The 23,075-nt window shown below is 40.2% G+C and overlaps 1 protein-coding gene across 6 annotated transcripts; it reads left to right on the top strand.

Annotated features, from left to right (window-relative positions):
• The first annotated feature begins 323 nt into the window (after positions 1 to 323).
• On the top strand, positions 324 to 22,328 carry LOC112230918 (alpha-2,8-sialyltransferase 8E). Of its 6 annotated transcripts, XM_024397305.2 has the most exons (10): positions 324 to 1,097; positions 6,974 to 7,084; positions 8,018 to 8,125; positions 8,470 to 8,565; positions 16,786 to 16,878; positions 18,132 to 18,218; positions 18,522 to 18,666; positions 18,841 to 18,953; positions 19,130 to 19,222; positions 19,669 to 22,328. In XM_024397305.2, the coding sequence occupies exons 1-10, from the start codon at positions 952 to 954 to the stop codon at positions 20,129 to 20,131; spliced, it is 1,455 nt and encodes a 484-aa protein (XP_024253073.1). In that variant the 5' UTR covers positions 324 to 951; the 3' UTR covers positions 20,132 to 22,328. The 6 variants fall into 6 exon arrangements, with proteins under 6 accessions (XP_024253073.1, XP_024253075.1, XP_024253074.1 ...); XM_024397307.2 differs by lacking the exon at positions 6,974 to 7,084 and having other exon boundaries at positions 326 to 1,097; XM_024397306.2 differs by lacking the exon at positions 8,470 to 8,565 and having other exon boundaries at positions 327 to 1,097.
• Positions 22,329 to 23,075: the final 747 nt, after the last annotated feature.

Genomic DNA, 23,075 nt, shown 5'->3' with positions numbered 1-23,075 from the left:
TGAATTTCATTATTTGTCAAATTTCTGATTTTCCCACTGTAAGGCAAATAGGCCTATGTGTTCGACTATACGACAAAGGTGTTTACTCGGCACTGTGGGCAGACAATTAAACGGTCTGGAGGTGTCTATCTTATCCTTAGAAGAAGGCACATTGACCTTGGTTTTGGCTGACCAGAGATGAACCCAACAGGGAGAGAGAAGATACGAGTGATAGAGAAGCTAGAGATTTATAGAAGATATACGGTATATAGAGAGAGATAGAGAAGAGAGAGGCACAGATAGAGAGAGAGCGAGAGAGAGAGAGAGAGCATCAGCATATATAGACCAGTCTGCTGTAATAGAAAGAAGAAGCTGTTATTATCACCAAACTGTGCGTCACAATTAACGCCATTATGTTTGTCCTGAGAAAAGAGAGATTTCGTAGACTACACCATTCGTTTGACTATTTACGAATGACAGTCATGTTCTTTTTATGAGCTAGCCTATCCAGACCGCTTATGGAACACTGTTAAATGAGACTAGAATATCTGCATTGCCTGCCACTGTCTGTGGAGCCCTACGATCGAGCGCACCACCTAGTCGAGACAGTAACGCATGATCAACAAACAGATGTCAGGCATTTTTGAAGAAATATTTAATGTTTTCTGTACCATCATCAGCCTTGCAAAATACCAGAAGGTAGAAGATTTTTATTCTACAATTAATAATCAAATCACGGTCCGTCCGGAGTTGTAGCCTATTTCCATGCTTTCTATTTATTTATAAGGAGGCAATGCTTCTCGACCAAGACCAATGAGATTTGTGCTGTGGCCGCAGCGAGGTAGATTTGTAAAAATACCGTAAATACATTTGGACAATTGTCTTCTCGAATGCTTTCACGGTAAACCTGTGTGATTGATTCTGAATGGTGCGGCGAGAGAAGGATAATTCTGTGGTTTTTGGCACCAGCGGATGCTGCGCCGGAGAATGGGATACGCCGACCCTACGTCGGGTAGAGATTTACTCGGCAATAGGTCGCTTTGTTTTATATTCATTTGCGCATTTGGACTGGTTACACTTTTACAACAGATTCTCTATGGAAAAAACTACATTAAAAGGTAAGCGATGTTAAGTACAATGCCTTCGGAAAGTCTTCAGACCCCTTGACTTTTTCCACATTTTGTTACCTTACAGCCTTATTCTAAAATGTATTAAATAGTGTTTTCCCCCCTCATACATCCACACACAATACGCCATAATGACAACGCAAAACATTGGTTTTAAGACTGTTTTACTAAATTATAAAAAATTAAATATTTAATACACTGAAATATAACAGTTTACATAAGTATTCAGACCCTTTACTAAGTACTTTGTTGAAGCACCTTTGACAGCAATTACAGCATTGAGCTTTCTTGGGTATGACACTACAAGCTTGGCACACCTGTATTTGGGGACTTTCTCCCATTTCTTCTCTACAGATCCTCTAAAGCTTGGTCAGGTTGGATGGAGAGTGATGCTGCACAGCTATTTTCAGGTCTCTCCAAAGCTGTTTGATCATGTCCGGGTTCTGGCTGGGCCACTCAAGGACATTCAGAGACTTGTCCTGAAGCCACTCCTGCATTGTCTTGGCTGTGTACTTAGAGTCGTTGTCCTGTTTGAAGGCGAACCTTCTGGAGCAGGTTTTCATCAAGGATCTCTCTGTACTTTGCTCCGTTCATCTTTCCCTCAATCCTGACTAGTCTCTCAGTCCTTGCTGCTAAAAAACATCCCCACAGCATGATGCTGCCACCACCGTGCTTCACCGTACGGATGGTGTCACGTTTCCTCCAGATGTGACGCTTGCCATTCAGGCCAAATAGTTCAATCTTGGTTTCACCATAAAGGCCTGATTGGTGGAGTGCTGCAGAGAATGTTGTCCCTCTGGAAGGTTCTCCCATCTCCACAGAGGAGCTCTAGAGCTCTGTCAGAGTGACCATCGGGTCACCTCCCTGACCAAGGCCCTTCTCCCCCGATTGCTCAGTTTGGCCAGGAGGCCAGCTCTAGGAAGAGTCTTGGTGGTTCCAAACGTCTTCCATTTGAAAAACGATGGAGGCCACTGTGTTCTTGGGGACCTTCAATACTGCAGAAATGTGTTGGTACCCTTCCCCAGATCTGTGCCTCGACACAATCCTGTCTCGGAGCTCTACGGACAGTTCCTTTGACCTGACATGCAATTCCTTTTTGCTCTGACACACACTGTCAACAGTGGGACCTTATATAGACAGGTGGGCCTTTCCAAATCATGTCCAATCAATTGAATTGACCACAGGTGGACTCCAATCACGTTGTAGAAACATCTCAAGGATGATAAATAGAAACAGGATGTACCTGAGCTCAAGTTTGAGTCTCATTGCAAAGGGTCTGAATACTTATGTAAATATAAAAAAATATATAAAAAAATTCAATCAACCTGTTTTCACTTTGTCATTATGGGGTATTGTGTGCAGATTGTTGAGGAAAAATGTATTTAATACATTTATATTTAACGTAACAAAATGCTGAAAAAAATCAAGGGGTCTGAATACTTTCTGAAAGCACTGTATATATCTTCCACAAATAGCCTATAGGCCCAAATCAAATAAATTGCCATTCATCTGAAGACTCAATTATTATCAATAGCATAATGTTGAAATGTAAGGGACAGCCTGACATTTTAAAATGTTGTGAATTAAATGGCTCTGTTATTGTTCTAACTGTATTAATACTGTCATCATTGTAATTCAGTGTAAATATGGGAGTAGTGGTTGGAATAATTGCTGCATGGGAGGGGGAGGGGTGGGGGGTAAGCCTGAAAAATAGCAAATTAGTCTTCCATTTTTCCAGTGGCATATATAAACTATTCTCATGAGGTGAAGCATCACATTCATGCTACATACAGAGCCCCAGCTGATTATGGTAGTGTACCTCCTTCTTTTTAAAGTGTTTAATAGATTATCAGTTTCAGTCTTATCTGCAGATCATACATCTTACATAAATAAGGCTTGGATATCTACTGATATCCTATCTGCTGATATTACAGTTTTAAAAACAACTCAAATCTATTGATGCAGTTCATTGTTCAGTATTTTTCACTTAATATTGATAATTCTTCATGTTAATGTCGAAGGGGTTATTGTCTGATTCGATAGTAATTTAGCTACTATACACTGTGGGCTTCAATGCACACACGGTCATGCTGCTGTTTCAGCATAATGCATTCTAAGATGTTTCGTAACACCTCTGCAACAGTAATATCTCTATTAATAGGGACTCTACCTTTTCTCATGCAATCTGTTGTTGCTAATAGCACCCATAGTGATACATGCTATTATTAATCACTGTAAGGCTTTGACTTCTGCATTATCATCTGCTGGGATGTTTTTCATTGTGAGACGAACAGATACTGAGAACCTGATATATTTTTTTAATCTTAAGATAGGCCTATTTAACACCCCCACCCCCCAAAAAATAAAAGAGTTCATTATAGCTTTGCCTTACAGCAAACATATATGTGCTGTATTCTAACTGCTCCCCCCGCCCAATTCCCCTCACATGTGTGTCTCCCCACCGCTTGGGCTACTCTGATGAAATCCTGTGGATTCATGGCATCCACTATCGAATATGTTATGGCTGAGATGGCATGAATCCAGCCCCAGCAATACATCTATCTATCTATCTATCTATCTATCTATCTATCTATCTATCTATCTATCTATCTATCTATCTATCTATCTATCTATCTATCTATCTATCTATCTATCTATCTATCTATCTATCTATCTATCTATCTATCTATCTATCTATCTATCTATCTATCTATCTATCTATCTATCTATCTATCTATCTATCTATCTATCTATCTATCTATCTATCTATCTATCTATCTATCTATCTATCTATCTATCTATCTATCTATCTATCTATCTATCTATCTATCTATCTATCTATCTATCTATCTATCTATCTATCTATCTATCTATCTATCTATCTATCTATCTATCTATCTATCTATCTATCTATCTATCTATCTATCTATCTATCTATCTATCTATCTATCTATCTATCTATCTATCTATCTATCTATCTATCTATATCTATCTATCTATCTATCTATCTATCTATCTATCTATCTATCTATCTATCTATCTATCTATCTATCTATCTATCTATCTATCTATCTATCTATCTATCTATCTATCTATCTATCTATCTATCTATCTATCTATCTATCTATCTATCTATCTATCTATCTATCTATCTATCTATCTATCTATCTATCTATCTATCTATCTATCTATCTATCTATCTATCTATCTATCTATCTATCTATCTATCTATCTATCTATCTATCTATCTATCTATCTATCTATCTATCTATCTATCTATCTATCTATCTTGCCCCGCACTTCTAGCACTCTGACTGGGAAAGAGGGGAACGGGCTACAGTCACAACGAAGCTACTGAGCCAGCCAGTGTGCCACAACGGCAGCCATTTTGCTACACAGTATCTGCACACCTCAGGAAAAAGAGAGCGAGAGAATGAGAGTGTGTGTGAGGGAAAGAGAGAGAGCGTGATGGAGAGAGTGAGTGTCTTAAAAATGATGTCACTGTGAGATATTCTTCCCCTCTTCCCCCCACATGCTGAAACCATGACAACAAGCTAAAGCTGTGAATGGGACCAACGGTCCAACCCCTCCCGACCTATGCTACCAAAACGTAGCCCAGTCAAACACTGCCTAAGGACATGGGTCTCAATCTCACGAGATTCTCTTATGCCCCAAAGGATCTCAGTAAACTATCTCTGCAAATGATCAGATTCTGTGGGTCTGGAAGAGACTGTACTACAGAAGACACTTAAACTACAATGCAATAATGCCAGTTGTTGAGAGCACTATCTGAGAATAACCAGCATAACATGCACTTTAGTCCTCCACTAGTCCAAGATTGTTATAGATTTTTTTTGCAGCTGTAGACAGAATTGGGTCGTGGACTGCCATTTTGATATTTTCTGTTTTGCAGACTTTGTTTTACCCTCAATGATTTGGGTACACAGTTGTCTGATGATGTCACCATTTTCCAAAGAAGGTCCAGATTATGTTAGACCTTCAAGATAATTCAGGGTCACTATTCAGAGAGTGCACATGTCTGTTAAAAGACATAAGGCACATGTGCTTTGGAGTGGTGTAGTGCTTTTAGCATTCTGGCACGTGATAAATTTCTCATTTTCCACAGTGTGTATCATATAGCACAGCCTGGCTGCAGTGACATTAGCAAACACCCCCTAAAGCTCTATGCCAGGGTAGAGATCGCGAAGCTGTGAAATCACAGGGTAGAGAGGAAGAAGGGCTTATTAAATAGTACGGTGACCCACTTTGCAGCAGTGCACATGATCTTCTCTCATCTCCACTTGACTCGGAGAGGGCGATGCCTAAAAATACCCGCAGCAGGCTGGGTAGGCTACAAGTGGCACCAAACAGTCCTGGAGATGATGTTAGAAATCCACTCAGAGATAACAACTAGCTTGACTAGATCCATCGGTATGTTTTTTTTTGGGGGGGGGGTACAATTTTTCATTTTTGGATTGAACTCTTGGTTATTATTTAGTTGAACTAAAACTCCAAAACTGCACCCAGATCTTTAAAAAAAAGATTGAGCATGAGCATGCCAGATTCTTGTTTCAATTATATAATTGGAACCATAGCCTCCGTAGCAGATTATTCTAAAACAAAGCTTAGCTATTAGTATGTTGAGTGCCTGCCGACCTTCCCTTAGAGGAGAAAATACCGGGAGGACTGTGACAAATGTCTTTGTAGATAATGGACCTGGGCACGTTGATAGTTGAATCTCCGTTGAGTAAGCACTTAAGAAACCTTCACCAGTTCAAATGATTATCCTGTGTGAGTAATGGACATCCTATTAGGATATTATTCATGTTCTACTCTCACAACCATAACTCTGCCCTTGCAGAAATAGCTACGTTGTCTTCTACTCCAGACTATAGGCCTTAGAGTGCATTATGGATGGCTGCTAACTCAATCTATTTGGGTCCTTTTTAATTCGCTGATTTATGTTGTTTGGAATTATGGTGTAGAATTGAATGGAAGGTCAAAGACTTGTTTCCGCATAACATGATAGTATTGAAATTGACAGGCTGATAATACACGCTAAACAAAATTGACAGGAAGCAATATTGATTTATTGATCAACTCAACAGTAACAGAACAGTAGCTCTTTAATGCCTATAAATAGTCTGCAGAGTGATATCAGCCATATCAACACTGTGCCATGTGGCATCAGTAATATTAATTTGGATAATATGGTGGATCAGATAGGTCAGGTTCAGTATTTTTAGAGACCACATCAGCAGTTTCTTTGTTGGGAAAAGAAAGTGTCACCTTTTTTGAGACAGGGTACTCCTCTAGATAGTTGGATGGTGTGCAGGTGTGCGGTGGCTGCACCCACTGGTTTCTTTAGGAGCATCATGTAGCAGATCCAGAAGCCTAAATCCATGTCCTGTTTTAGCACACTCCATCCTGACCGCAACAGCCAGGGGCAGAGTGTCATTGAGATTTTTAAGTGTTTCTCTGAGAAGCCAAATGGGCGCACAGTATTGACATGAGGCCCAAAGTAGTGTTCGTTTCATCACATAATGTGCTTATGGAGAGGATTTATGTGCAAGATTATTTTCCAGTACACTGTAGTGATACACTTTGCTGTCCACAATGATTTGATGGAACAAAGTCACAGGATTATTTGCACAATGGAAAGGAATGCTCAAATAGGTTTATTTCGATTCATATGTTTTTTTAGGGTTCAAATATGATGACTGAAATCAAACATGTCCCTTTTATGCAAAATCCATCTTTGAATTAAATCATTTGAATTTCTTACAGGTTTGGATATTTGGTTGGGATATTTGGATTTGCCTCATGCAATTTTGACAAAACCTGTTCAATTCACTCATGTTACTCAGGGAGGAGATGGGATCTGTCCCATCCAGTAGGGGACAGCGTCGTGGCCTGGGAGGGTACAGGTGCTATGCACCTCTCAACGGTGGCCTATATGCTGCTATTGTCTGTAAACCGTTAAGTATCCTCTCAGTTTGTCTGTTCTCTATGTAACCCGTTAACCATAATCATTTGGTTCTGATTTAAATAATGTGTTGTGGTTTTTTAGATTGTGCATGAGCGTAATGTGCAATAATACCCTATAGGCTAATCTACCGAACTAAGATGTGCTGCATATTGGGCAAAACCCCCTAAAATGGTGAATGATTAGGGGTTTTAGTGAGACAACAACTGAGATTTGACCTGTTTGACCACAATGAATGGATTAAGTGAAGCATCTTTATTTCATGTCATAAACAGACGTAGCATATTTACACACTGTTTCAAACCAAGTGTTTTCTGTCCCACTGCTCTGCAGCAGAGATAGAAGTGTGTGTCTGCTTTGCATGCCATTCTCAGATTTGAGGTATCTGTGCCAACCACACCAGATTGCCAGACCCATATACACTTCGTCATTCAGCTGTGTCTGAGCTTGAACTTATTTGTCCCCTTCAGATTTTTAGCTACTGTTTTTGCTTGTTTAATTGTTCTCTCTCTCAATGTAGCCTATCATCATTCTTTGGTAAGATTGAATATTTGACATGCAAGGCACATTTGTCCATTATTTATTTGCCCCCTCTTCTTTTTTATCCCCAACTAATTTAGATTTTTTTTACGGGTGTTTTATTTATGACAAATGTATAACTGAGTTTCATTGTCCGTTTTATACTCTAGATTTGTTATCAACCATTGTGTTATTATCTAGGTTCATTCTAACTATGTTTGGCTTGGTTTGATTTGGTTTACTAAAGCCAAATGCTGATCCCTCTGTATGCTGTGGTGTGTCTCTGTGTGTGTTTGTGCATTGTGTATAAGAGTGTGTGTGTGTGTTTGACTGACTGACTGACTGTTAGTTCTCAGGTAATTAAAGCACAATAAATCCCAAATAAACTGCCTCATTTTCTTACTAGTGCGCAACAGTTTAGCCGACTCAAAGGAGACGAGACAGGAAATTGGACCGGTCCTGTAAATTTCTTGGATGATGGATCTCTGAAGCCTGCCAGGAATGGGAAGAAAAGGTACATTTCCAATGTGATTGACTGACTGTACAACACCCCTGTGAGAAAGAAAGAGAGATAGAGAGAGAGAGAACTTGAGATTTCCTGCTGATAACCCAGCCCCCTGCATGTGTGGCCTGGGCCTTAGAAGCCTCCACTCGCAATGCATAACCAGTATAACCAACAAACTGCTGTACTAACTAACTAGTAAAGAGATGAAGTCAGCAACACACACATAATTATTTTGCTTCTGCTTGTTTTGCATTTCTGAGGAATCCTAGTTGAGATGTTTGCAGGGGTGATGATGACACAGGACCCACTCACACTGACGTTTAACTCTAACTTACCTGTCTGCATGTTGACAGATGTTTCCGTCAGAATTTTCAGCCAGATTCACAGATCTCCGTAATAGTCACACCCTGCCTAGCCGATATTAAGAAGAAAAAAAAACGCTCTCAAAGGTAGGCCGGTCTGAAGGCATTTTAAGTACTTTTACAGAAACCCAAGAATGCCTCTTTCTTTTTCATTGGTCTGAAAGGATCAAACTCTCATATATTTTCAGTGGTGGTTGCACTGCAGATTGCTCTTGCATGTTGTCTCATCCCTTCCACCCCCTGCCACCCCGTGACCCTCGAACCCTAACCCCCCCCGAGAAGCTGGTTGGACCACGGTTCTCCTGTTGATGTACTGGCTTCTCCTTGTACCGCTGTGTCTCATCCAGCACCCATTTCTCAAATGCCTTTCACCCTCAACCTGTGTGTTCATGCATTCTGCACAGCTCTGAGTGGATGTCATATACATAGTGGACACATCTCTCTGCTCCCCTATCTCCTCTTCTCATATCTGCATTGTATCTCTCTGCGACCTACCTGGATTATTTCCTGTCTGCATGTTGACAGATGTTTCCGTCAGAATTTTCAGCCAGATTCACAGATCTCCGTAATAGTCACACCCTGCCTAGCCGATATTAAGAAGAATAAAAAACGCTCTCAAAGGTAGGCCAGTCTGAAGGCATTTTAAGTACTTTTACAGAAACCCAAGAATGCCTCTTTCTTTTTCATTGGTCTGAAAGGATCAAACTCTCATATATTTTCAGTGGTGGTTGCACTGCAGATTGCTCTTGCATGTTGTCTCATCCCTTCCACCCCCTGCCACCCCGTGACCCTTTCCCAGTAGGTCTTTGGCTTCAGTGGGCTGAGGACCTAAAGTCAGTAGGCGTGATAACCCGCTGGTTATTAATAGGCACTCTTCCATCAGGCCATCCCTCATGGATAGCAGAAAGCCAGTGTGGCATTGGCGGTCTAAGATGACATTCAGAGTCATCCTCTTTCTTCTCTATCTAGTCTACAGTGCTTATTAGGGGTTCATCATTAGAGGTAAACCAAAAGAAGCTAAGAAGCTAATTTTTAAATGATAAAGGACAAGAGACATGCTGCTCTAGACCTTTTAAGTATTTACTTGATAACAAGCCAATCCAAAATACACCGCATCATCAGGTGGATGTAGACAACCAGTTTCATTGTTCCTTACTCATTTGGATTTTTATCCCACCATCTCGTTCAAATGCATTTTTCTGTCATGTCGTCCATGTTGTCTGTTTGTGTTTTACCTCACCTCATTTTACTTTAACAGCCACATCAATCATGCTTAGAACATTATTCCCCCTTTTCACCAACATTCTCCACCTCATCCTATCTCACTGAGATAGCATTTATCCTACAAATTCACTCACTGGCGTGGCACATTGTGAAGGCCGTCATCTTGGATTCAACGGAGCAACACCTCACCCAGCAGACAAAATTTGACACCTGACGTCATAATAACTTCATTTTTTTGGTTGTAAACTGGCTTTCTGGTATAGTAGAGGGGACTTCATATAACCAGATTACAACCAGATAAAGACGACATCAACACGTGATTGGAAATAGATTTTGGGGTTGTTATCTTGTCGTATAGCTAGATTACAATCAGATTAAGATATATTTTATGGTTGCTAAAAAGATGTTTAGCCAATGGAACCAGTTTTGCCCGCTGGGCAGCCACTCTTTATCCATCTAGTAGAGAGTAGGACTCAACATCACCTATTTGGTATCTACTTTTAAATATTTTCCAAATAGAAAGCACCTTCTCAATAGGTATCAGGTATTGGGAGCTTTGAGCTCACCTTCTTTCCTGGTGCCTCTGAGGCTATGCAGTTGGCTGTGGTCCTCAGGCAAGAATCCTCCTGCTCAGGCGCCAGATAGGGCAGGCTTTTCCAAAGCTGGTACATGGATCAATAGCATTATCCATTACAAGCCTATTTAAATATGCCTAGTGGGAAATTTGACTCCTCTGTGTGGCTCTCTGCCTGGCCTGAGAGGGAGGAAAAGATTTGGGTTAGATTCTGGTGCCGATTATGCTCTCAAAAGGGAGGAGAAGATGCAAAATGTTATTCAAAAATCCTTTCTGTCATGCTAAAATGTTCACCATGTTCTCACCTTCCTTAAGTTTCCTTCCCTTCAGATGTCATTGTGTTTGTCTCAAATATTACACAATCACTACCACCATATCAATCTAATGTTGTTGTTGATTTTTTGTTTTATGTCACCATTTTCCTGTATAATGTTTCTTTATTGGTTTATTTATTTATTTCCTTGTCTGAAACCTCTTGTTAAGAAGATTTCCTAGCCTCGCAAGCATGTAAAGGTTGTATTTGTCCAATCCGGATTTTATCAAATTACATCTGAATCATTCAATGAGCTGTAAAATCTTATTGAATAGTTTGAATCTGAGTGAGAGTGATGACTGTGTACAGTATGTACATTATGCTTATGTGTATGATTGCGCATGTATGTCTGTATGTATGTGTGTGCATGTCATACCAGATAAGGTAATAAATACAAATGTAGGACCAACATATTTTCATGTGATCTTCCTTAGTTAAATTTCTACATGCAAAGAGATCTGCAGATAAGGGAGACATTTATGGTTATTCCAGACAGGGACTGATGAACTCAGGCTAACCAGCAAGCAAAATGTGGCACATGAATCCTAAATGAAGTTATATTCTGGTTGTAAACTGGTTGAGAATATGTCTTATAACAGGATAAGACATATTTTTCGTGACAAGACCAAGACGTCATGGGAAAGATGTCCGATAATCAGATTATTATAAGTATATCCAGATAAAGAGGCTTACATGGTTGCTAAAGCTTCCTTATACAACCAGTATACAACATGAGGTAACACTTTACTGTAGGCTTCCTTATGCATGCATTCATAAAGCCTATAACAGATATATAACACATTATACTATGTCATAAGCTGTCATAAGTAGTTTTAAATATTTATGAGTCAAGGCATGAGACGTTATAAAACCAGTTATAATGTGTGTTAAAAATGACTTTTTGTCCTGTGGTCATATGCGCTAGTCAACTGTTAATAACAACTGATATTACACTGTCTGCAAGACAACTTATGTCATATGTTGTTATATGTTACATTAGAGTCTACATACCAGATGTTATAACAGGATGCTATATAATTTACCAGCCTCTGTGTCACATTATTACATTGAATGGAATGATGGGCTTCATAACCATGTCATATGCTCTTATAGAGTGTGCACAGACACCTTAAGTAAAGTGACATTAATTTGAGGTGTTATAAAACAGTTATGAATGTGCTTATACCACACGATGAGTTGAGAGTATCATAAAGCATACCATTCAAAGGATCTCCAAGAAACATGGGCAAATGGGAGCACAGATGTTTTTTTTATTTCAAAAAGCACACATTATAATGCCAACAACTTGGCAAAAATAAATAAATATTGAAATGAAATGAAATGGAAGCGGGGGATGGGAGCCTGATGAGCCGGCTCAGGAGTGGGAGCCCGTCGAGCCGGCTGAGGAGCCTGCTGAGCCAACTGAGGCAAGAAAACCTCTCGAGCCAGCTAAGGCATGGAAGCCCGATGAGCCAGCTGAAGCACCCTTGGTTCCTTCGGCAGGGGCACCCGGGCTCGGTCACCAACCCCAACAAAAAACAAAAAAACTCCCTACCAATATTGGTGTCTGCATTTTGTGAGGACAGACGCTGGGAGATGAGAAGCAAGTACAGGGAGAGAAGAAACAGACATGAAACAAAACAAGGACAGTGTCTGGACAAGGGGAACAAAATGACATTAAATCAAAGCTGTCATCAAGGCAAAGGGTGGCTACTTTGAGGAATAAGAAAAAACAGCGTTTTATTTGTGGGTTACTACGTGATTCTATATGTGTTATTTCATAGTTTCGATCTCTTCACTATTATTCTACAATGTAGAAAATATTAAAAATAAAGAAAAACCCTGGAATGAGTAGGTGTGTCCAAACTTTTGACTGGTACTGTACATATAAATAGCATCAGTTATCCTCAGTGAACAAGTTTCAGATAGATATAGTATTATTCTATCACATCCAACAGGCAACATCCTAGAGAAAAACCTGGTCTAGTCTGCTTTCCAAAAGACACTGGGAGATTAATTCATTTTTCAGCAGGACAATGATAACCTAAAACACAAGGCCAAATCTACACTGGACTTGCTTACCAAGAAGACAGTGAATGTTCCTTAATGGATGAGTTACAGTTTTGACTTAAAACTTGACGCACCCATCACTTTAGCGGGATCATTTTCATCAACACCCGCTGAATTGCAGCGCGCCAAATTCAAATTAAATTACTAAAAATATTGAATTTTCATGAAATCACAAGTGCAATATAGCAAAACACAGCTTAGCTTGTTGTTAATCCACCTGGCGTGTCAGATTTCAATACACCCTTTTGGCGAAAGCATAACAAGCGTTTGTGTAAGAACATCTCTCTCAGTAGACAAAATATTACAAACACTAGCAGCCAAGTAGATTGGTCACGAAAGTCAGAAAAGCAATATATTAAATCGCTTACCTTTGATGATCTTCGGATGTTTGCACTCACGAGACTCCCAGTTACACAATAAATGTTACTTTTGTTCCATAAAGATTATTTTTATATCCAAAATACCTCCATTTGTTTGGCGCGTTATGTTCAGAAATCCACAGGCTCGAGCGGTCGCGACATCGTAGCCGAAAATTCCAAATAGTATCCGTAATGTCCACAGAAACATGTCAAATGTTTTTTATAATCAATCCTCAGGTTGTTTTTAAAATATATAATCGATAATATATCAACTGGGACTGTCACTTTTTCAATAGGAGAGGGAGAGACAATGGCTGCCCCACTCTGTTGCGCAAGCAAAACTCTGCGAACACCCAGCTATCCACTGACACGATGTTAACTTTCTCGCTCATTTTTCAAAATAAAAGCCTGAAACTATGTCTAAAGACTGTTGACACCTTGAGGAAGCCATAGGAAAAGAATCTGGTTGATATCCCTTTAAATGGAGGCAAGGCATCCAATGGAACAGAGAGCTTTCAGAAAAAACAGCACTTCCTGGTTTGATTTTCCTCAGGTTTTCGCCTGCGATATAGGTTCTGTTATACTCACAGACAATATTTTGACAGTTTTGGAAACTTTAGAGTGTTTTCCATCCCAATCTGACAATTATATGCATATTCTAGTTTCTGGGCCTGAGAAATAGGCAGTTTCAAATGGGTACGGTTTTTTAGCCAAAAAAAGAAAATCCTGCCCCCTACACTCAAGAAGTTAAATCCATTTGAAAATCTATGGCAAGATCTGAAAATGGTTGTCAAGCAATTATCAACAACCAATTTGACAGAGTTTGACGAATTTTGAAAATAATAATAGACAAATGTTGCACAATTCAGCAGTGGAAATCTCTTAGAGACTTACCCAGAAAGACTCACAACTGTAATCGCTGTCAAAGGTGTTTCTACAAATTATTGACTTGACTTGATTATTGGTTTAAATAGATATAAATGACATATATCTGTATACTTTTTTCAATACATTTACATTTCTAAAAAGTTTTGCTTGTCATTGTGTGGTATTGTGTGTAGATGGGTGAGATCCATTTTGGATTCAGGCTGTAACAACAAAATGTGGAATAAGTCAAGGGGTTTGAATACTTTCTGAAGGCGCTGTACATTTTAAATGGAGAAACTTTTCATCTTAATACATGTTATTTAACTCAAGCTAACTAATGTTGTTTTTATCTATTTTATTAGCTGTTAGCTAAGTTTTCCACATGATGAGCCAAGATCTCTTCTCCCATCTTATGTTTCTTTTACGCCTGCTACGTTAGGTTATGTTAATGCCCACCCTTCTTCTGATTTCAGCGATATGATTCGCCGACACAAGTTTGCGGATCCAATGGAAAGTTATTGCGGTCTCTTGTGTCAGTGAATCATGTAGCTGAAATCGGAAGAAGAAGAAGGGTGGGACTTACCAACATAACAACACAGAAGCGAGAATATCACCTCACAAACCAATAGCAAAGAACATGGATAACGTTTGCTAGTTAGATTGAGTTAAACAACATGTATTAAAATCATGCTCCGGAACTTTGCGACAACAAGGTATTTTTTAAACCTCCTGCTTTGTGCTAGATGTGTGAATGTGTAGTTCATACATCCATAATCTATTAGCAGAATTTTTGTCTTCCCTCTATTAGCCACAAAATTCCTAGTTTGAAAGCAAATGTTGTTCTGGAAGTTGTGCTGTGCTGTTTTCACTACATTTTCCTCCACGTGGGCCAGCCCCGTAGCAATTTGAGTTCTAGCCAATGAGCTTCAGCCCCTCACCATTTGAATGACTACTAGCAAGATGCATACACAGCAGAGAGAGAGAGAAATGACGTGGTGCACATATCTGCACATATGTGACGAAGTACGTCATTTTCGGGGACCATTTTTGGCTTGTGAACTACTGGCTAAAAAGTATACAAAAGTACCGGAGAATCTCTTTAAGATTAAAAAGTAATTGCCTCTAACCGAATGTATATGTGAAAGAGAATGTATTGTGTGATGTGCTGCAAAGTAAGATTTATAATTCAGAATTCCCCAACTAGCTAGCTACGTTTAGTACCTCTAGCTCTAGCTAGCTATGCATTGATGGGGGCGGGCAGCACAGTGAGGCCTCTTTTGCTCATGTCGTGCCACTAAGGGTATGAATACACATTGTTTTGACTGTGTAGAGCAGGGCTCTCTGTTCCTAGTTACCTGACCCATTTTTTTGTAATATAGCTGCTGTCATTATTACTGTAGCCTGCACATCTTGTTTTTTTCCCATCTGTCCCATTTTTCCACAGCAACGTTGATTTTATTGTAAAATTATATTTGCTTCCATTTCATTTCAACATTTTTGCTATTATAATATGTAATTTTTTAGTACATCTGTGCTCTCATTTGCCCATGTTTCTTGGAGATAATTTAAATTGTAAACTTTTATGAAACTCTCAACTCATCCTGTGGTATAAGCACATTCATAACTGTTTTATAACATCTCAAATTAATGGAACTTTACTTAAGGTGTCTGTGCACACGCTATAAGGGCATGTGACATGGTTATGATGCCCATCATTCCATTCAATGTAATAATGTGACACAGAGTTTGGTAAATTACATCACACCCTTTTAAAACATCTGGTATGTCGACTCTAATGTAGCAGGCATATGACATAAGTTGTCACCCAGACTGTATAATAGCAGTTGTTATTAACAGTTGACATGCTCTTTAATTACTTGTTACTTTTATTTCTTATCCGTATTTTTATTTTAATTTTATTTAAACTGTATGTTGGTTAGGGGCTCGTAAGTAAGCATTTCACTGTAAGGTCTCAAGTGACTAATACAATTTGATTTGATTTGACATTAGAGCATAGGACAACAGGTTGAACATTCATGTAAACCACCCATTACTGTATAACCGGTTTTATGCTGTGACTCATAACTATTGAAAACTACTTATGACAGCTTAGGAATGCATACATGCGGACACCTACAGTAAAGTGTTACCCAACCAGACTATAATCACATAAAATACCAGTTTTGCCCCCTGGGTAAGTATACTGAGTCTGCCTTATGCAGTGAGACAGCCGCAGTTACTCCCCATATTCTCCATTGGCATCATACTGTGCAGCTGTGCAGTTCACTCTATCCAGCATACTGTACATGCCATACAACAGAGACAAACCTTATCCATGATAAAGGTTATGCAGTCTAGGTGCCCCTGCCATCAGGATTTAGTCATGTTTTCTCACAATTTACCACAAGATTTCTACCTCCCCCTTCCCCTTTCTCACTATGTATTTCATGCTATTTTTGTTGTTTGCAAACACAATTTTTTGAATGTCCATGTTAATTGTTGTTCCCCATGTGAAGTCAAAGTTCCCATGTCAAGTCAAAATACATAATGAATGTTATCAGCAACAAGAAAATCTGAAAACAAAACAGAGAAATTATGGTAGCTGGTGACTTAAAAGTGTCCAGGATACATATTGTGGATCCCGTATCCATAGGAATGATATCACACCTGACACTCATTCCATAACAATGTCTTCACGTTAAAGATTAATATTCATAATGTATTTTAAAGTAAAGCCACAATTGTATTGGAATAAAGTTAAAAGTGTCCCACAATGTATAACATCTTTCCCCAACCCCACTGTGCTATGTGTTTTGTGTACCAGCCTCTTCCTTGTTATTGTTGATTATTATGTAGATCAGATCAGTGCAGCGTGACGCTGACTGTGACTATCCCTCCAGGTATCTGGACTCATACGATGGATCCTATGACTACAACTCCACTGCATGCAAAGAGCTCAGGCAGGAGATTATGGATGTCAAAGTCCTGACCATGTGAGTGTAATCGCCTGTGTTACACTCTTAGAAAAAAAGGTTCTATCTAGAACCTAAAAGGGTTCTTTGGCTGTCCTCACAGGAGAACCATTAGAAGAAATATTTTTGGCTCCGGGTAGAACCCTTTTGGGTTCCATGTAAAACCCCTTTCCACAGAGGGTTCTACATGGAACCCAAAAAGGTTCTTCAAAGGGTTCTCCTGTGGGGACAGCTGAAGAACCCTTTTGGAACCCTTTTGGAACCCTTTTTTCAAAGAGTGTACAAATGCAGTGATGGGCAACTTTGATCCTCAAGGGCCTATGTGCCTTGCTGGTTTGTGTTCTCTCTTTGAAATGTCAATATTAGATATAGGAGGAAGCTAAGTCTGTGCACTCAGTTCCAACATTCAGGCCCATCCCTTGTCCTATCAACAAACATTTAAATAATGATTTTATAATACAGCAGTAGGAAGCTATAGTGGGAGAAACAGACAAGGGCAAAGATAGATGAGAAAGTAGGCGAGACAGGCCTTGAACCTCTTTTGCCAGGGGGATGTACAGTGCTACCACTAGAACAGACTCTGGCACAGGCTTACAGTACATGTTCTTGAGGATGTTTGAGCTATTTATCACACCTGTAAGAGGTGCTTGATGAGGGACAGTGTGCCAGGTCAGGCAGCAGACAGCGCGACAGACAGACAACAACTCTGCCAGCAGTTCCAGTGCAGTGACTGACTCTCCTTACACTACTGCCAGCCCTGGTAGTGCTTTCCCTCCCCGAGCAAATCACATTTCCCAATCATCGAGGGGGAATGTCAGTTCAAGGGGAGCTATTTAGAGCCCTTCTATTTCTGGCCATCACCATCTTCCCCTCAAGACGGCGGGCGCAAGGCGTCAATCAGAGGGAGTGCCTGGGCGCAATGCTAAATCCATTGCCACAGCTTCCAGTGCCATTCTCATGTTACACCTCAGCGCGTGTTTAATATTCATATTACAGAGCAGAGTGCTGCAGTGTCATCTCTGTGGGTTTTGTAGCTCCATGCAGCCCCCTCCCCATGTTTTTAAATATTTAAAAATTATATCTACCTGTGCAGTTTTCAACCCCCTCATCATGAGACCATCTACAGCAGGGATTTTTTTTAATGTACCCCTCTGATCTGCAGTATATATAGTATAGGAACATAGGGTATAGGGCTCATTCTTAAACATACATGGATCACTTGACTCTAATAGTTTGTCTCGGTTTTATGTGGGGTTTCCCTGCCCATCTGCCAGGGTGAAGACGTCGGAGCTGTTTGAGAGATGGAGGAACCTGCAGGTGTGCAAGTGGCAGCAAAACATGGTGGAGACCAACAACTTCAAGTGAGCTTCTAATTGACCTTTAACTTTAACGCATCACAGAGATGGTGTTTCAGGTCACCTTTCTTGCAGTCACGCTGTACATCTCAAAAGATTGCTATATCATATTATTGTGGTTCACAAGACCTTAAACACTTCTTTAGGCATTGTGATATCTGATCATCTGCAGAGCGTGAATGCAAAACAGAAGACTTGGAATGCCACCAGTCTATTAGCATGAGCCTGTTCAGAGGAGCGACACCCTTGTTCTACTACAGTTTTTTGGGTCTGACAGTAACTCTTCCCTTCTATTGTTCTCTCCAATAGGATGTCTCTGTCGCGGTGTTGTAATGCACCCTCCTTCCTGTTCACAACCAAGAGGAACACTCCAGCAGGCACCAAGCTGAGGTATGAGGTGGACACCAGTGGCATCCTGCCCATCAGTACTGAGGTCTTCAAGATGTTTCCTGACGTGAGTGTTCCAATTATAACAATATACAGTATATCATCCTGTTTGACTACCTGTCATCCATGTGTCCTATGCTATGTACCCTACCTCGTACCCTAAGGTGATGGAACTCCACTTTCTCTGGTTATAAACTGTACCCCATATTTCTGTTTGACACTGGTTCTGTTTCATTGAAAGGACATGCCATACTCCAAGTCTCAGTTTAAGAAATGTGCAGTTGTTGGAAACGGAGGAATCATCAAGAACAGCAAATGTGGGAAGGATATTGACTCCGCAGATTTCGTGTTTAGGTACACATCATCTTTATTCTGTAGTGCTACAAATATTCCCAAGCATCACGCTTGGGCTGATTTATTTTTGACTGCAGATATCAAATGGCAAGATACACCATTTAATTACTTTCACTCTGCTCAGACCTTCTCAGAATCTGCATTGGATAATGTAAATAATTATCCTTCCTTCAAAGATGCAACATACCACCCATCAACGAGAAGTACTCAGCTGATGTAGGCGCCAAAACGGATCTGGTGACGATTAATCCAAGTATTATAACGGAGAGGTACTGTAAGGCTATGTCAACAAAAAAGTGTATTCCCATTGGGCACACACTGGTTGAATCAACTTTGTTTCCACATCATTTCAATGAAATTACGTTGAACCAATGTGGAATAGACGTTGAATTGACATCTGGGCCCAGGCACGCACACACACACACCATCTAGACCTGAAATCCATTAACGGCAGCAGTTACAATGGGTGTGCATTGCACTTAGTAAAATGTAATGTTCTGGCACAGAGCTGCAGCACGTCTGCTCCTTGCAAACACACACACACACACACACACACACACACACACACACACACACACACACACACACACACACACACACACACACACACACACACACACACACATACACACCAACGCACACACGAAACACACATACACCTCCTCCCTCTTTATACACACTCTAATCCCTCTCCTCTCCTCTCCTCCAACACCAGATTCCAGAAGCTAGAGAAGTGGCGGCGACCATTTTACGAGGTTCTTCAGAACTACGAGAACTCGTCAGTGGTCCTACCCGCCTTCTACAACACGCGTAACACTGATGTCTCCTTCCGGGTCAAGTACATGCTGGACGACTTTGACTCCCAGAGGGGTGTGTTCTTCTTCCACCCCCAGTACCTGCTCAATGTCCAGCGATTCTGGACTGTCCAGGGTGTCCGTGCCAAACGCCTCAGCAGCGGCCTGATGCTAGTCACTGCCGCCATGGAACTGTGCGAGGAGGTCCACCTCTATGGCTTCTGGGCGTTTCCCATGAACCCCTCGGGCATTTTCATCACGCACCATTACTATGACAACGTCAAGCCCCGCCCCGGGTTCCACGCCATGCCCCATGAGATCTTTAACTTCATGCACATGCACACGCGAGGTATCCTCAATGTACACTCAGGACCTTGCACATAATCGTGCACCGGAGCCACGCCCACACTGTAATGCATCGTGGGAAGTGACCATTTACTCCTGTTTTTGTCTCGGTTCTTAATTTATCATCCATTTGCATATATTCATTTAGATGCCATGGTGTTTTCTTACAGTTGATGAGAGATGGCCTTTTGAGCTCACACCGTATATATTTGTGCTTTTTACACTAGCTCCATGTGTTGAAGGTTTCTTGCTTTTATGCCAACACTATAAGCCAACACTATAATTTCTCTTGATGTGTTTCTTACTCTCTTGCTGAATAAGCATCTTCAATGGCCGCTGGTATCTCAGATTCTGTGGGTTGCTTGTTCTATTGTGAAGTGATCTTTCCTAGTGATGTCGTTTCTGTGCAATCTTAGTGGCTCGGTGGTACTGCTGTACAGAGGTTTGAACTTAACGTTATGCACAACTATTTACACTGAAATAAGGCCACTCTGTGTGTCCCTCACCTCCTCCTGTACTTTCTCTTTGCCGCTTCCTGTGTTATGACACCCCTCCCCCCATGCTCTCTTTCTCAGACACTCTGTAGGTGTGGCAGCTTTTATATATGTCTGTGTAAAAACCCTGAACACTATTGACGTTGAGGGAATCCAAAATAAATGTTCAAAGGTCCAACTGTTTAACCTTCAGTTGTCCAGCTTCATTCAACTGTTTTATATGGGTAAATATTTATTATAAAACACTGTTAACACTCCTGACCTGAGAGGACCTTTTTTATAGGTCCACTTTCTTCTGTACAACTAACTAGCCAAACACTGTAAGATATCCTTGGATATTTCTGATGTGAAATGGTTGTGTTTTATTTGCTTGCTGTTTTTGAACAAAGGTGAGATGATTAATATTTTATAATCACCACTACCATAGTAGGCCACATAGTCAGAAAAACACCCTGGCCCAAGTTCCTGGGCACTGTTGACCAATCTGATTTCTCTCTGTCATCCATGTCTTAAAACCATGCTGCCTTACGATATAAATGTACAAATCCTCTCTCAGATATGCAATTCACCCCTGAATTGCTTATCTAATGGACGTTCGTATCAAACAAACTCTTGTTCTTAATGTCTGCTGACTCACCATAATAACCATAACAAGATGAGGTTCACTTCTGCTGTTTAATGACTAAATATAATATAATTCCTGTAAGATATAATGCTATTTCCATACTCATGTGATGCTGTGCATGATTCTACTATATTCTCTGTTTTGTGTGTGCCTGCAACCAACACATGTTTACAACGATCAGCTTCTGCTAAAGCTTACAGATCCTTGGGAGAGATTAGTTTAATTCAAATGATATTACATTTATCATCAATTGCACACAAGGCCCAACCGAAACTTGACTTTCGCTTTTAACCCAACCCTTCTGAATCGGAGAGGTGCAGGGGGCGGCCACATTGGGCACCCAGGGAGCTGTTGTTGTGGGGGGTTAACTGCCTTGCTCAAGGGCAGAACAACCTTTCGGTTACTGGCCCAATTCTCTTACCGCTAGGCTACCTGAAACCTTATATCAACCTTGAATGCATTTTAAAAGAGAACTGATCGACAGAGGCACTTTTTTTTTTACAGATGATGGAAAGGAATTACTAATATCGCTCCCTATTGAAATTATATGATTTTTGTTATCATTATTATCACTGGATCGTGTCATTTCCCTTTTTGCAATGTGACAAAGTTGTAACCTTGAAAGCATCATGGATCTCAGCCTTGTAATGCTGTATGTTTGTTTCTATTAGTATTTGTTGTGTTTAACTGTGACAGAGTGGAGGAACATTACTGAACTGGAAACATAGGGTCATTCTTCTGTACATGCTGTGCAATGCCTTTTGATTTTTGTAACGCCCCAAATTCCCATGATCTTCTATGATCACTCCTAAAGTCTTTGGAAGATTGTTTGTTTGACTTGTAATTCAAAGTCACAGAGATCGTGTGTAAAATACACAATGCACAAAATAAGTTATCCGTATGAGCACATTAAATCATTTCAAGTTTGAGTCTCAGAATCACAAAATATCATAATTTTATAGAGTAAAAAATAACTAGGTAGAATAATCAGTCCGAAAATGAAAGGATGGAATTATTAGAGCTTGGATGGAATTATTATAGTTTGAACAGTGATATGAACCCTACATTCTGGGTCATTCTTTATATTGTGTTTGTAAATAAACATGTTTGGATTTTCTGCTTGTCCTGATCATTTACTTTCTATATATAGATGTCTGATCTACAAAGAAATGTGGATCTGGGTCAGGCATACAACAACCAATCATTTTAGTCCAAACTATACCCACCAATCACCATACAACCCAACAAATCTACTGTACTAACACTGCAAGTGAGAAACTCAGAATAGCACTGCATGGAATTGAATACATTACAGTATTTGGATACTTTTTCAAGTGAGTGGAATTGAACATGACAGGAAAATGCAATATTTCCCAATGAATGACAGCGAATTCAATCTTGTCATCTGAAGTCAAGTATTTTGTCTGCAGTTAATGAGTATATCGGGCCATGTTCATTAGGGGACACAACAGAAAGCATTTCAAAATGTTTTGCAACAGAAACGGAAAATGACAGTCAGTCTTCTTCCGTTTGGTGACTAACGACCACAACCCTATATGTGCTCCTGATGGATGGACCACAACCACATGACAAATTTACCGTCTCGTTTCAGGTCAGCTGGCCTCTGGTTTGTCTGCTCCAATTAGCTCCTTAAGCAAAGCTACTGTCAGCGCCTCAATAATTAAACAGACGGCAGTGTCAGTGTCCTATCCGCTCACTGAATCACTTAAGCAAGGCTGCTACTGCTGCTCTGCAGCCCCTTTACACCATGGTCAAATCCCACTGAGTCACCAGATACCATAGCTTGTATAGGTGAAATAGTAGTGCACCCATATTCACCTGTCATGGCAGTGAAATCTGAGAA

Source organism: Oncorhynchus tshawytscha, linkage group LG33, assembly GCF_018296145.1.
Source record: "Oncorhynchus tshawytscha isolate Ot180627B linkage group LG33, Otsh_v2.0, whole genome shotgun sequence".
Taxonomy (NCBI): Eukaryota; Metazoa; Chordata; class Actinopteri; order Salmoniformes; family Salmonidae; genus Oncorhynchus; species Oncorhynchus tshawytscha.
Note: the sequence above shows the minus strand (reverse complement) of the source record. Positions and strands in the feature narration are given on the sequence as shown.